We start from the raw sequence: 15410 nt of genomic DNA, 5'->3' as shown, positions 1-15410 counted from the left end.
CACTCATATGTCTAACTCTCCTTAGCTGTGAGGGCAGGAGGTGTTGAGGTGGGTGGAACTTGGTGTTGGGGAGTGTTTTTTAGGTTGTTTCAGGTCTCACAGTCCATAAGAGAAGCAGACAGCTGCCTACCTTTCCCAACATACACATATACACCCCTACATTATTTGCTGGTAGAAGTGAAATTTTGGCAACTTAGGGTTCCTCTGGGGCCACTCATTTCTTCCACATGTCCCAGTTGTCTGGATTTACTGCACGGAGTGGACAAAGTAGACCGGGAGTAAACTGTAACTTGTTCTTCCTATCTTTCATCCACGAAGGAGGTTTATGAGCAAAAGCAAAGAGGTAAATGAGATTTCCTCTTGCTGTTCTGTGCCTATCACATCACTCACCGGGCCTCACACGCCGTCACCAGCGTGTGCACACTCTGTGAGCAGAAACGCAACCCCCACCCACTCCTGCCCAGAGCCCTCCTCACCCCTCCCTCACGACCGGCACAGACCGACCAGAACTTCCCTTGGGTCACAGCCCAGCGATATGGAGCGGCCCTGGCGCAGAGCCCTGCTCTTCCCGAGTCGTGGGTGGCGCGGTGCTTGTTTCGCTCCCCTCCCTTTCCGGACCCAAACAGGGATGTATCTGGGTCAGCCTGGGAGGGGCTGGACCTGCCAGGGATCGGCGGGGGGGATGGGGGTAGCGATGACAGCATCTTTCAGGTTTTTGGCGTTTCTGAGCTTGGCCCCGTCCAGCCTCTCACCGAGCTCGCGCCCAGCAAGAGCTGATGCTCCGCTAGTCCGGGCCCTGGGAGTGGGTGGGGGAGAGCCTATCCTTTCTATCTGGACAGTCACCCCTTCTCACCCTGCGAACGATACGGCGCCCACCCCCACCCTCAACGTGCACACACATTCCCCATTCCCTAAGGCACGCTCCCCTGGCGGGCGGCGGGTCCCTCCACCCCAGGAAAAGAGCAATGGAACAGTTCACGGCCGCCACTAGTTCCTGGTCTTCCTTCCTTTCCGGTGATAAACGGCGGGGCTACAAGCCAGTTGCTGCTTAAGATGCTCCACCCGTGAGCCTGAGCCTCTCTTGGCTCTGTGCGGGGGCCCAGATCCAGGACCCTGGGTCCTTTTACCCTCGCAAGGCGCAAAGGCGTGACTCGTGTTGGAGCACAGACCCCCGGCAGCTCCCCACTGCCTCGGTTCCTCCCTATGTGATCTTTTGCGCTCCCCAGCGCCGGGGAAGAGCTGAGTGTGCGTAAAATCCGCATCTTCCCCAGACACTTTGGCTGAGGGTGCCTGGGTGAGGTCCGGAGGGTCATGGACTCCCGGCTCCCCACCCTGCGAGCTCTGTATATAAGCCCAGCTCCGAGGAATCAAGGCCACAGGTCTTCATTTCCCCGAGGCCTGGCCCCTCCCTCCCCAACCTTGCCCGGTTTCGCCTCAGCAGCTCCAAATCTCCACTCGTTCTTCCTCTTGGCGTTGGGAGAGACGCGGAGCAATGAGTTGAAAATCATCTCTGGATTCTTGCATGCTGTACACAGTAATCTCCTCATCCTGACCTTCATTTTCCCACATTGTACCCTCGGAGACTTCTGTTTGCCGGAGGGTAGCCTCATCTTTCCGCCGCATGGGTCCTGTGGCAGGAGCCTCACTGATGCTCTCTGACCAAGAGCTTCCCGAAAGGTGCCTGCCTCCGCGGGTGCTCGAGGCCACGCGGAGGTGTTCCTCTGTCCCCGCCTCACCTCATCTCCAGACATCTCTTGCCATCATTTCATCCACCCTTGTATAAAACCCGCGCCCCCCGCCCCACCCGGCGCCGCACCCCCTCCCTCGGCTGCGCGGGGCAGGCGGGGAGCTGAACGGCCAGGGGCGCGCAGGAGGCGCACAGAGCTCTCGGGCTGCCCTCGCTCGCCGCGCCTGGGGAATTGGGCTGTGGGCGAGGCGGCCAGGGCTGGCCTTTATCGCTCGCCCCGTTGGTGGTTTGAAACTTTATCAGCGAGTCTCGCCACTCGCCGCAGACGCGAGCGGGGGGCGGGGGCGCGGCGAGGCGCCGGCAGCCGTGACGAGGCGCTCCCGGCGCTGAGCGCTTCTGCTCGGGGCACGCATGGCGCCCGCACACGGAGTCTGACCTGATGCGGACGCAAGGGGGTTAATATGAACGCCCCTCTCGGTGGAATCTGGCTCTGGCTCCCTCTGCTCTTGACCTGGCTCACCCCTGAGGTCAGCTCTTCATGGTGGTAAGTCCACGCGCACGGGTGCAGGGGGATTTTGGAGATGGGAGTGGGGAACGCACTAGCCACATAGACCTTTCCTGGCGGCGCTTCTCCGCGGCCACGGCCATCGAAATTCCAGTCGGAACCCCCAGCTGCTGTCCTCTCGTATCGCCTCAGCCCCAGCCCCTTTGCTTTTCCATAGAAGACCATTCCAGCTTTGACAACTCCAAACCCCCCCCCCCAGTCTCCCTCAAATGAGAGCTCGGATATTTGGTTGATTTGGATCCAGATGAGCGACAGCAAAATCAGCCAATTTCTTATCCCGTTGAGACACGCTAGCCGGGTCTCTAGCTCTGTAGCACAGGCGTCTGTATGTGGTGTGTGTGCGCGCGCGTGTGTGCGTGTGAAAATTCACCTTGAAAACTACAACAGTCTCCCCCTTCCAGCACCCCCCGTAAAACTGCCTCAAGATAAACCGACGGGCCAGTTCTGGCAGTGGAGAGCTGCACAACGCAAGGCGTATGATTTTGCATTATTTCTCGTCCTTCCACATTCCTAATGCTTCACCCTGTGGGGCGGAAGGACCTCTTGTTGCCTCCAGGTAGAGATTACCACCTTAACACGAAAATCCAGCCCCAGGGGGCTCTAAAATGCTACCCTGTTCAAAATCACAGTCACTCCAAAGAGTAACTTTGCTGCCCTTTGTATGCTGGTCTGCGATCTATTTTGCATAGTAAAGGAATGGCAGAATGTTGAAATGTAACAGGTCTTAGCGAAGCTAAAAGTTCCAAAGGCAGATTCTCTCCCCACTCCATCTTCCTTCCTTCTGATCTTGAAAAGAGGTGGAGTTGTTAGCTCTGTAATGTCCTTGAACCTGCAAGTTTCAGAACAGATACTAAAATACTGATTCAGAAAGACCAGTTATCGTGGGCTGTTTTTGTTTTGTTTTTTTTTTTTAAAAGAATCTGGCATAAGTAAGGAGTCTCAGCCAAATTAAAGACTAGAGCAAGGAGCTTTATTTAGGAAGACCCTGGAGCTCTTCAAAGGAGCAAGCCAAAGCGTTGATGGGAAGAAGGGTTCAATTCCTTCCTAAGCCGCTTTGAACAGGAAGGCGTTTAGCCTTGACATTGCTGACACAGGATCAAAGATTGATTTATCAGAGTGACCATTTTTCAATAAAATGACTATTTCTGTTTCCATGGGTGTATAAAGATTATTTATTGCCTAGGCTTTTTGTCACATTGTCTCTCAGCTGTCACTTAAATATATTTTTTGGAAGTCACAGCTGTAACGATTTTATGATCATATAAAATAATGAAAATACAAGAAAAAGACATTCTCCTTGTTTGATCGCTTCAAAAGACACCTATGGCAGCTTGGGTTATATAAAAGGTACCTTTCTAAACATTTCACAACTAATAGAGAACATCTGGGTAGAGATGATGATGTAATTTTTTGTTAAAGTTTCTTTTCAAAAGTACTTTATGGTTCTGTAACACTGTTTGATTCTTCCAAACATTTAGTGTCCTTAATAACAATAGAAAGAATTTTTTTTTTCCAAAGGTTCTCTATAAAAGCCAAAGAGAGCTGGAAAAATGGAAATATTTAAAGGATGCTTTGGTAAGGAAAGAAGGGCCTGTCTGTGAGGAGAGTATAACATCAGACACCACGAGCAGGCGTTGATTAGACAGATGCCGTTTCTAAAGACGCTTCAACGTTAGGTCAAATAAATGGGAGCAAGCTGCTTCTAAAGGTTGACGTCCCCCAAAGCGAAGCCCCGACATACTGTGTTGTGGAGATCAGAGCCTTGCCTGGTGATCTCTGGCGAAGTCTCTGAAGCCTTCTTCCCCAAACCCATTCATTGTCCCTCACCCTCACTCTTGACCTTGACTCTTTCACCACGGGCAGAGCATCATCACGTGGCGCTGGTTTCCTGTCCAGAACACACAGCCATTGCTCCATTTTGGGGTGGCTTTTACCGGATCACTCCCATGCCTGCTGTGCCGCTTCTTGTTTTCCAATGTCCTCCAGAGGACCAGGAATTCCTATTTGAACCAAGCTCTGAGCTCTTTCGTTTCCTGGGCAACACGACACCAGCCCTGGCCCTTTGTGGTGGTTTCACCTCTGTGTTGGTCCTTTGCAGGTCCATGAGAGCTACAGGTGGCTCCTCCAGGGTAATGTGTGACAATGTGCCAGGCCTGGTGAGCCGCCAGCGACAGTTGTGCCACCGGCACCCGGACGTGATGCGGGCCATTGGCCTGGGCGTGGCCGAGTGGACGGCGGAGTGCCAGCACCAGTTCCGTCAGCACCGCTGGAACTGCAACGCGCCGGACCGGGATCACAGCCTCTTTGGCAGGGTCCTGCTCCGAAGTAAGTCCCCTGCCTTCATGGACTTCCACGGGGCTGTCCCCTGACTGGGTCTTCAGAGCCCCTGCTCATCTTGTCTTGCATTTTATTAGTCAGAAGCTGCTGCTTTGGGGTTGGCCCTGTCCCTGTTATGCAGATGACGACGAGAGAAACCAAGGAACTCGCCTCAACTTTTGAAGGAGGCCAGGCGTAGCTTAGGAGGAACTGGCTCTTGGCTCTTTGCTCTGTCTGTCTATAGCCTGTCACTACCTTGCCTGTTCCTCCAAGATCAGATTCTGTCTTCAGGAGAAAGGAGGAAGCAGTCACAGGGCTCTCTTGACTTGTTTATTCTTTCTGGGACTTGAAACTTCCAGAGGATTTGAGCAGATCAGGATGGAATACTCAAATCTTTTATTGACTAAGAAGTATGTATTTCAGAAAACAAAACAAAACAAAAACCCTGTATGTATATTAAGAAGAAGAGACAAATCTCTGTCTCAAACCTTTTATTTCCCATTCAGCTACTCAGCCACGGGTCACTCTGTATCTAAATTCAACGTTTTTTTCCTCCAGTAGATTATAAATTCTGCAAGGCAGGGACTAGCCTCTCTTTCCTGCACTCGCTCGGTACCATTCACTCATTGATAGGTTGAATGAATGGATGAACTTGTAGTGAGCACCTTTTTTTGTTTTGTTTTGTTTTGTTTTGTTTAAGGCACATTTTAGGAAGAATAATATTTATGGAGGATTTGGGTGAGAACCATGAATACGTTGTTTTCAAACACATATTTGTTTTGTTTCTGTTTTACTTAGAAGGAGCATTAAACACATCTAATTACATAATAAATTTCTTAAAATTCCTGAATACGGGAAGTAGCAAATTAACTGAAAACCAGATCTCATTGTCAAAAATACCCATCCCTTAACCTGGCATTATTAGCATTCTTCAAGAAGTAGCATGGCCCATTTGTTATTGGGAAATCCGACTGAAAACACAACAGTTTATGGGTGAACCCCAGAAACAGGAAACTACACTTGTTTTTGCCCACCACCCCCCTATTCCTAAGAAAATTGTCCAGGCTGTACACTTGGTAATGCTTAACAGAGGGTGTTTCTATCATGTAATCATCACAGCCCTAGGGTTTTATGAGGCCAAATGCATAACTGAATGTCTCTAAAATCCCCCAAGGGCGTAGTACTCTCGCTCTGTGTATCCCTAAAGTTAATTTACTGCGATATTCTGCAATTTTATTCTCTAGTTTAAGAACTATATTCTCGTGCATTCCTTTTGGAGTTTCAATATGACATCGCAAATTTCTGAAAGGTTAATAGTAAATTTCAGCTTCATGGAATTTTAAGACCACCTAGATTAGCTCACCAGTGAATCAATTAAAGTGCTGGACCTTGTCAGAGACAGTTGACAAATATCTAACACAAGTGATCTTTGGGCATGTTGTGGACGGGCTCTCCGTGTTTAAGGCTGTGTGAGGACTTTCTTTCCAAAGTACTCACAATCCTTTTTCAGTCATTACAAATTAAATATCCTTCTCCTTCACAAAATGTTCGCCTCCAAATTACATCTGCAAAAATCCATTCAGATGTCTCCATATCGGATAAAAAACCTTTAGATCACCAATCAAAGGAAGCCGTTTTGCCCATGGAAGGAACCTAAAGGTAACATGTCTAGCAAAGCTGGGGATTCATTTGTAAAATCCTTTAATCTTGGCTGTAGGGTTGCTGAGAGGGAAGAGGTTAGAACCGGGGGACGTGGTGCTAGTTTGACTGAGTGTCAGGACTCAGGTGAAAAAGAGAGTCTAAGCCGTACTTCCTTCAGAGTTCTTTCAGATGAAGCTGAATGTTTTGCCAAAGTACTCAAAACTTAAAACACTCATGCTACACAATTTCTTTCCATTCTTCACAGAAGGCCAGCTTTCTTCCTGGACATTTATATAAACTCCTGTGACTGTCGGTGATGATTTTGTGTTGGTTATGGGAGGGCTGAATTTGGCCTAAAGTAGTTTATCCTGGAAATAATCAAGAAATTCCAATGAAGCTATCCAAAGATTTTTACAATTAATTGCTTGGAGGGAAATTCACATCTTAAGTTGTGAAGAACTCTCTCTTTGGGAAACCTAAATGTCCTTATAGATGAATAGGAAAGGCAAAAGCAACACCACTGATGCGGAGAACATAAAAGTTACTAATATATCCCATGGTCCTAGAGAAAAGGAGAACATTTACTAGCCTCTTTTGCTTCAGAGAGCTAGAGGAAGACAGAACAATTTCTGGAAACATTTGCAATTCATTCATTCCACAGACTGTCACCAACCATAGGCAGAGAAACTTAAAAGACCAAACTAGTAAACCCAGAAATATTCCTGCAAGAATACACCTCCAGAATTCTAAAATAAGCCTTAAAAAACAAAACAGTGAACAGGTCTCATCCTTGTAATGTATTAAAAGAAAAAGAAAAAGAAAAAGAAATGCAAGCATTTAAAGAGAGTTGAACTACCCATAACTTTCCAGAATGTGGAGCTTCTAGTGTTTTATCCTCTCAGTAACCATCCCCTGACCCAGAAAAAAAAAAAAAAAATGATGCCTATGCACTTAATAAACCTTTCTTGACTTATCTCAACTCCTAAATTATTTATTTAAGATTTTATTTATTTGTCAGAGAGAGAGCAAGCAAGCACAAGTATGGGGAGTGACAGGCAGAAGGAGAAGTAGGCTTCCCACTGAGCAAGGAGTTGGATGTAGGGCTCCAGCCCAGGGTCCTGGGATCATGACCTGAGCCAAAAGCAGAGGCGTAATGGACTGAGCCACCCAGGTATCCCTCTCAACTCCTAAATTAGCGAAACTTAACCACATCAGGAAGTACCACCTTTGAGATTTGGATTTTGTTTCATATTGTGATGGCTTTAAAGAGAATCAGTTTTTCTAAGAGGCCCAAGATCAAAATTTGTTCTGTTACAAAGCCAACTCTTGAAATGTGCTACTATTTCACACATAGCATTTTAGTGATTCATCTAAGACACTTAACTGAAAACATCTTAAGGCCATATCTACATGATACCAAAACATCTGGAGGTAAAAATGAAAAGTCAGTCAATGTGCTAACTTTTGTGTTTAAATAGATAGACATCTAGTTCTTTAGTAATGTATTTTAAAAATAAATGACAAATATTTAGAAAGGTGATATTTTTGCTTTGGAAATTCCTTCAGAAACACAGCAGATTTTCAGTGATTTTTCTTCCTTCTTTCAACCAACAAGTCAATATCATCGTTTGCAAGTTATGCCAGGATAAATTCTGCACCTAGGCCGCTGATTCCTCTATGACTTTCAAAATACTGTCTGGTCACTGACATCCTATGATCCACATCTCCCATACCTTTCCCCTAAAAGACCACCTCATAAAATTGTTCTTCTTTCTCCTTAAGGAATAAAACTAGAGCTAAATACATTAAGCATTTGGAATCTCCCCCCTCTGTGTCATCGCTCCATGCTGGCACTATATGCCAAATACAAAACCGGGCCTTAGCAGATCAAGGGGTTAACTATGGACAAGCCATTTTCCTAAACTATAAAATGGGTGTGATAAAAATCTTATTTATTGGAAAGCCACTACCTGAGATTAAGCCACATTAGTATCTATTAATCGCCTTCTTTTACAAAGCATCTCAATTCACTCAGAAAACCTGTGATCCTTGTAATAGAATCTGGAACTCTTTAAACTAGCTCTTTGACCATCCCATTTCTCCCTGGAGAGTGCTACCTGCTACCTATGGCAAATATTCATATAATTGATTTTACCTAAACACAGGGCATGATGGATTCCTTTTCTGATGGTTAGAGGTTTCAGGGGAGATATTTTTTGAAGGCTGAGGTAAGTGCCATGTAATATGGTGTAGATATGTTTTCCTGATTTTTAATAATGAGACTAGCAGAGCAAATATTACAAGGGACATATAATAAATTTTCGCAGTGAATGACAAACGGAAACAAGCAAGGCTTCAAGGCGAGAAGGTGGTTTGTTCTCCCAGCTGTGAGGTTCAAAAAGTCACACTCGTCTTGACATACGGCATCGCTGAATGGCCCTCCATTTTCTGCCTCGCGTTGGCATTAGGTTGTTGAGCTTTTATTTTGATTGTTAATATATTTGCTGCAGCACCCATTAATAAAAAGCCATGCTAATAACAATGAAATACTGCTCCACTTGAAAAATGAGGTGTACACGGACCCCAAAGAGCCTTATATCTGTCACTGTACCACAACACCATGTTATGAGTTACTACAGATTATTAAAATAATTTAATGTAGTTATTGCACTGAAATATGTACCTTTCAGACTGTAAGGGAAAGTAGCCTGTGCCCTAATAAAGAACAATTCTAAGAAAGCACCCCAAAGGGTTCTTGCCCGTCTAATTATAGGCGGTAAATTTGTTTCCTTCTAGAAAACGAAAGAAAAGCGTTTCACTGTCTTTTACCCAATACCAGTGATTAGTGCAGGTGTTCCAGAAGAAAGTAAATTCACCTTAATAGTCAGACGTAGTATGTAACTGAAGGATATTGCATATTGCCTACAACCATCTCCGAATGACTCGTGAAAGTTGATGCCGAACCAGAGCCCACCCCCCTTGTCGGAACGCGCAAAGCTGGTCACTGCCTGAGTTCTCTTCCCTGCCTCAGCCCCTGGGTGTCTTTGAATTCAGTCTTTCAGCCTCCGCTGTTTATGTGATGGAAGTGTCCTCACTGAGGCCTGCAAGCTTAAAAGGGTTCTTCAAGGAGAGCTGCCCATAGCACAGATACCAAACTATTTAGTGCAATGACAGAATCCTAGAACTCAGGCTCTGTTACAAATGGAAGGAAGGCCTCAGAGGCGGCATTCCTCTCCTCTAGGACAGGAGGCGAATGTAAAGCCAGGAGTGGGCGACACAGGCTTTTGCTGCATTTTCTTTTATATGACTAACTGACTTGAAGGATGGTTGTCACACAGATGCCTAATCTGACAAAAGCTTTTATGGTACGGAAACAATTCCTATTAAAAAGTGAGCCCTAGGGGCACCTGGGTGGCTCAGTGGGTTAAGCCTCTGCCTTCGGCTGAGGTCATGATCTCAGGGTCCTGGGATCGAGCCCCGCATCGGTCTCTCTGCTCAGCAGAGAGCCTGCTTCCCCCCTCTCTCTGCCTGCCTCTCTGCCTACTTGTGATTTCTGTCTGTCAAATAAATAAATAAAATCTAAAAAAAAAAAAAAAAAAAAAAAAGCGAGCCCTGGCTCTAGAAGAGAATCCTTCAAGAACACCAGAACCTCCTTGCTCCATGGCGAAGGACGCCAGAGGCAGAGCGAGTGCTCAACAGCCCCAGTGTGAAAACTATTCCGAACTAGCAATTCCAGACAACATTTAAGATAAGCATTTCTGTTGCAGGTAGTCGGGAATCTGCCTTTGTTTACGCCGTCTCCTCAGCTGGAGTTGTGTTTGCCATCACCAGGGCCTGTAGCCAAGGAGAACTAAAATCCTGTTCCTGTGATCCAAAGAAGAAAGGAACCGCCAAGGACAACAAGGGCAATTTTGACTGGGGTGGCTGCAGTGATAACATTGACTATGGGATCAAATTTGCCCGAGCCTTTGTGGACGCCAAGGAAAGGAAGGGAAAGGACGCCAGAGCCCTGATGAACCTTCACAACAACAGAGCCGGCAGGAAGGTATGGATGGCTGCGGTGCTCGTGGTTTTCTAGACTGCATGGCTTTATAAATCACTTAAGCCAAATTTATCTTAAGCTTTCCTAGAGTTGATGAAATGCTATACAGTCCAACTTCCCACTGCCCTGCCCCCCTGCCCCCTGCCATAGAGTCTAAAGAATATCATGGACTAGGTTGAAATGTCTGCCCTGCACTCCACCTTCCTTCCCACAGCAGAACAGGAGGCCTTTTGGCATTGTGTAGAATCAAGTGTTTTGTTTTTTTTTTCTTTTTTAGTCTTTTTTTTTCTTAAGATTTTATGTATTTATTTGACAGAGAAAGATCACAAGTAGGCAGAGAGGCAGGCAGAGAGAGAGAGAGAAGCAGGCTCCCCATTGAGCAGAGAGCTCTATGCAGGGCTCGATCCCAGGACCCTGAGATCATGACCTGAGCCGAAGGCTGTGGCTTAACACACTGAGCCACCCAGGTGCCCCTAAAATCAAGTGTTTTATGGTCCCTCCGGATACTGTGTCATCTAGACAGGAGGTAGAATCTGTGGGTGAGGATAGGGATTTACCCCACGTACCAGTGGGACACTGATTTCTTATATCTGAGGGGATCAAGACCCAGACCATCTTCTCTCAAACTCATCAGGAAAGCAACCCACCAGGCATGGCTTATTGACCTCTAGATTTAGAGATGCTTTTTTTAGAACCAGACCCAACTCTCACACATTAAAGCACCACCTTGTAGTTTCTGGGACTGGATGAGTAAGTAGACCAGGGAAAGACATGCCCCAAAGGGGTGTGCTGGCCCCTTATATACTAGTCCTGACTAACCTCCTGGGCTGTGGGTACCCTGTCATTATTTGCTTCCTCGTCCCCATTTGTTGCATGAGGCAACAGGACCTAAGGTGCTCAAGGTCACAGGGAAAGTCAGTAGCAAAGTCAGTACTAGCAGTCAGGTTCAACTCCTAGCCTAGGGGTGCTTTTGCCCAGAATTAAACCATTTCAGAGCTAGTATTCAGATCTGTTGATGTGCCATTTCTTTCCGCATGGTGACAGGACCAGAATAACTAGAGAGTCTGAATGCCACACTCTATCTATCTCTTTGTGGAAAAAAAACATAAACTAATGAAATATTTGGTCAGAACCATTCTAGAATAATTGAATTGCCAATGGGAAGAGATAATCGTAATTTGTCTTTTATCAACACAAAACAAAAATGTGCTTGACATTAATATGTAAAGAAAGATCAGCATAAAATTGAAAGGTCCCCAGGAGGGCTTTAATAGAAAAAAGAATTGAAAAGAATGCAGATCTGTTTGGATAAAAACCCTTTTACTAGGCTCATGGAAAGAACAAATCTCATTTAAAGGAAGTTGGAAGGAAAGTCTTGCTTAACACATGGAATAAAATGAGTGTGACCTGAGCTGTTTACAAATAGTACCTTTCTTGAACTTTAAAAATCAACATTCCTTATTTTCATGAATTTACGAACCTACAGTGACTACTGCCAAGAATATAGACTATGGTTGTGTAATCCTACAACTATTGGTAATTACTGTTTGTGCAATGGTTTAGATTTTTAAAAATTTACGTTGACCTTTGTTTTGACATTGATACCACATGTATAAGTTATAAAATGTGGTGTCTTTGATAGGAGCGTGCTGCTTAATTATTCAAGCAGGGTGTGTAGTTAGATCTAGAAAACTATTCCTAAAGGTAAAGGCATATGGTCCTATGCTGTAACCAAAAGAATGTCGATTTGTCAAAAGAAATGTTAATTTTGCTTAATAGGCCATTAGGGTTTGAATGTTTCACTTCTTCAAGACAACAGATCTTAGCTATTATATCGTAGGCCCTGATTTAATGTGACTTTTAATATAAATCACATGATTCTTCACTGTGTAGAGGTGAACAGCTGTCAGGCCTCAGATATTCTCCTGCCTAGTCTGCAAAACTTAGGAGGCTACTTTTGATTGGAATAAAAGTGCACACGCTGACTTTTTAAAATGTGGCTTTAATTAATGGTGGGTGGGCAGACTTTTTCAAGGAGATGCATGATGTCAGTGAATATGAACTTTAATGAGAGTGAATGTATTGAGATAAACATGCGTCTTTAATTCTCTTCTTGCGGTCATTAGACCCCCAGTTTCTGCTCCCCCTTCCTACGAGCAGAAGGTCTGTGGAATCAAAATGAGAACAGGCTGGGCTTGTGTTTGAAGGCAGGCCTCCTGAGCTAAGCCTCCAACTGGCCTGGCTCTAGAAAGGCCCAGTCTCCCCGATCAGAAGAGCACCGTCCGTTCCTTCTTATTTTCTGCTTTGTGCTTTTCGGTGTTTCCCATATTGCCCAATATGATGAACATCTTCTGCTTTTTAAAATGCAGGTCGGGGACCAATACACTTTATTTAAAAGAAAAAACACCGATTCCAAGATTATACTTAGCCGATATTATAAAGTGAATTCAACACTGCCATTCACAGTGGGCCTTAATTTTCCCCTAATATTTGAACAGTTTAATTCATTTATTACAGCAGCTGGTTAGAGCACCCTCATGTGTCTCTGTACTGGAATGTCATTTCAGATCCTCTGTGCTGTTATATCTTTTTAATCACAGCCTCAGAATTTGTAGTAATGGTTTTTTCCCTTGATGTGTACTTGAAAATTCATCCTTGACTGAGTCCAATTTTCCACCTCTAAATCAGATTAAGTTCTAAAAAGATAAATCTACCTTCTTCAAAACTAACAGTCTATCAAGAAGGAAATTCCAGTGTCTCTCAACAGTTCTTTTTAAATCTAAAGATGCCATGCCACAGAATCTTCTAAATTGTATGTTAAAATATACAAATTACGAGACAAAGTTACGTGGTAGATAGCCACCATTTGTTCCCTTTCATAAGCTTGAAGATGGCTTTTACGTTAGTCTACTCTTTAGAAATAGTCACAAGTAATCACAACTAGTTGAAGCAATCACAGCTTCTTTGACGTTTTCTAAGACAATAAAAAGAATCTGTATCCAGTCAAGCAAGGCCCTAGGATCACTGGAAATGTGCATGATAAGAACTCCAGGAAAACTCTTTCCCCTGAAGTTCTCTTACTGTGAAAACACAGAGAATATGGGATTTAAAATCAGATCTACTTTAGTTTTAATCTTGCAGTACCCATGGCGTTGCTCACTGCAATTCCGTTTTTCTCCTCTGTAAAGGGTATTCCGTGGTGCTGTGGGAAGACAAGAGTAAGGTAGATAGCACAGAACCGGACAGGCAGCTGCGCTCCATAAAAGTCCATTCCTTTCTCTTTAGTGAAGCGAAGGTCATCTGTGACTTCAGGAATAGAGCTAGACACAAACCCAGGAGGAACTATTACTGAGGACTCAGTCTGACGGCCCCAGGTAGCCATAGAGCCATCTCTAGTACGGTTAGGCACACCAACATACAGGCATGCAGTATTCTCTAGTTTACAAAATACTATCCAAAATTTGTCATTTGATCTTCCAGGAAACCCTGTAGGATAAAAACCAGCACGAGTATTCCCACTTTTCAGACGGCAAGCTGCAGACTGGGCTGGACGTGGTGACTAAGGAGTCAGATGGCCGAGGCATGCTGGGCTTGGGGCTCAAACCCAGTAGCGCTCGCCCTTCTGTCCTGGTGCACCTTCCATGGGGGCTCTGCTGAGCAATTCTGAGAAAAACACAGAGTTTCCGTATTTTGAAAAGAGCAGCAGCTGCCCTTGGAAGGTAGTTTAATGATGACATTTTGCCCTTTGTGTAGATGTTTCTTTCACAAGCACCCTACAGTGAATTTGTATTCTTCTTTAAGAACAGGAAGAATATCGGGGGCGCCTGGGTGGCTCAGTGGGTTAGGCCTCTGCCTTCGGCTCAGGTCATGGTCTCAGGGTCCTGGGATCGAGCCCCGCATCGGGCTCTCTGCTCAGCAGGGAGCCTGCTTCCCTTCCTCTCTCTGCCTGCCTCCCTGCCTACTTGTGATCTCAATCTCTCTAATAAATAAATAAAATCTTAAAAAAAAAAAAAAAGAAAAGAAAGAACAGGGAGAATATTGTTTTAAATGCCAGAAACAGGACTGCTGGTCCCTGGGAGTGCACTTGAAGTAATGGAGCCTTGCTGGGTGGCTTCAGAATGTTCCATCTAACGGCGCTGCCTCCGCTCTGAGAGGCTTTCGCGTTATGGGCCTCAGTTTAGGTCGACAGATAATTAACGCATTACTCTGGGGCACTAAGTCGTAGGTGGAAAAGCATAGGACAAAGAGCCTCCTGACCAGGAGGAACGACCGGTTCGTCGGGGTCGGAGGGAGACCCAAGCGCCAGGCAAGCTCTAGGCTGTGGGTATTAACAGAAAAATCAGCCACAGGGCCAGAGAGCTAAGGAGAGAAAGGTTGGGTCACAACAGAACTGGATGTTGGAGCTGGAGATAAAGATTTCCCATGATTGAGATAGGAAAAATTCTTTCCAGGATGAAGAAACTGCAAGGCCAAGAAAGATACTGGAGAAGAAAGAACATCAAAGTTGAGGAATGACGAGGGCTCTAGGGTGGGGTTCCTAACTGAGACTTCATAGGGGCCGAGGCTGCACACTGGCGTCTGCCAGATCTCAGCCTCGAACGCCGTGCGGAGAGATTTGGACGTCGCTGGGAAGCAAGAGGAAGGCACTGAACGGTGGAGACGTTGAACATTTAAGTTCTACTCCTACACATTCTTAACTCCTCTGGAGTCCCCTTTGAAGGGGTGATAGATTTCAAAGTTCAGATATTCTGTGATGTGTTTGAATTAGTGCCTTATTAAATAGAGGAGGAAAATTGTGAGAAATGTTTAATTCCCTGAATTTTATTTTCAGCCTTAAATATGCATATAAGGGCTGATGTAGATATTGGGCTTTCTGATGGATACTAACAAAAAATTAGCATGTGGCAACTGTGTTGAAATTTATATTTTTAACATAATGTTTAACATCGCTATTGGCTACTTTATTCATTAGCAGATCTTAGCTATTGACAGCATCTTCTGAGGCATATGGAAACTGGGGTTCTAGAATCAGAACATTGGCTCTAACACTTGAGCATGACTTTAAACAGGTTACCTAAAGAGAATTTCCACATCAGCTAAAATGTATACACCAGGTTTTAAGCAGACCTAAAAGGCAAGTAACATTACTATCCACATTT

The 15410-nt window shown here is 45.2% G+C and overlaps 1 protein-coding gene across 1 annotated transcript in view; it reads left to right on the top strand.

Moving 5' to 3' along the window:
- Window positions 1-2148: 2148 nt before the first annotated feature.
- Window positions 2149-15410, top strand: part of WNT2 (Wnt family member 2) — a gene marked incomplete at both ends in the record, with an annotated part of 42955 nt that continues 29693 nt past the window's right edge. Inside the window, 3 exons of the mRNA XM_080818651.1 lie at window positions 2149-2231; window positions 4351-4577; window positions 9977-10254. Of these exons, the coding sequence (XP_080674777.1) occupies window positions 2149-2231; window positions 4351-4577; window positions 9977-10254 (588 nt within the window). The remainder of the gene's footprint in view (window positions 2232-4350; window positions 4578-9976; window positions 10255-15410) is intronic.

Source organism: Martes martes, assembly GCF_963455335.1.
Source record: "Martes martes genome assembly, chromosome: 11".
NCBI lineage: Eukaryota > Metazoa > Chordata > Mammalia > Carnivora > Mustelidae > Martes > Martes martes.
The sequence above is the reverse complement of the archived record's forward strand: the minus strand, read 5'-3'. Positions and strand labels throughout refer to the sequence as shown.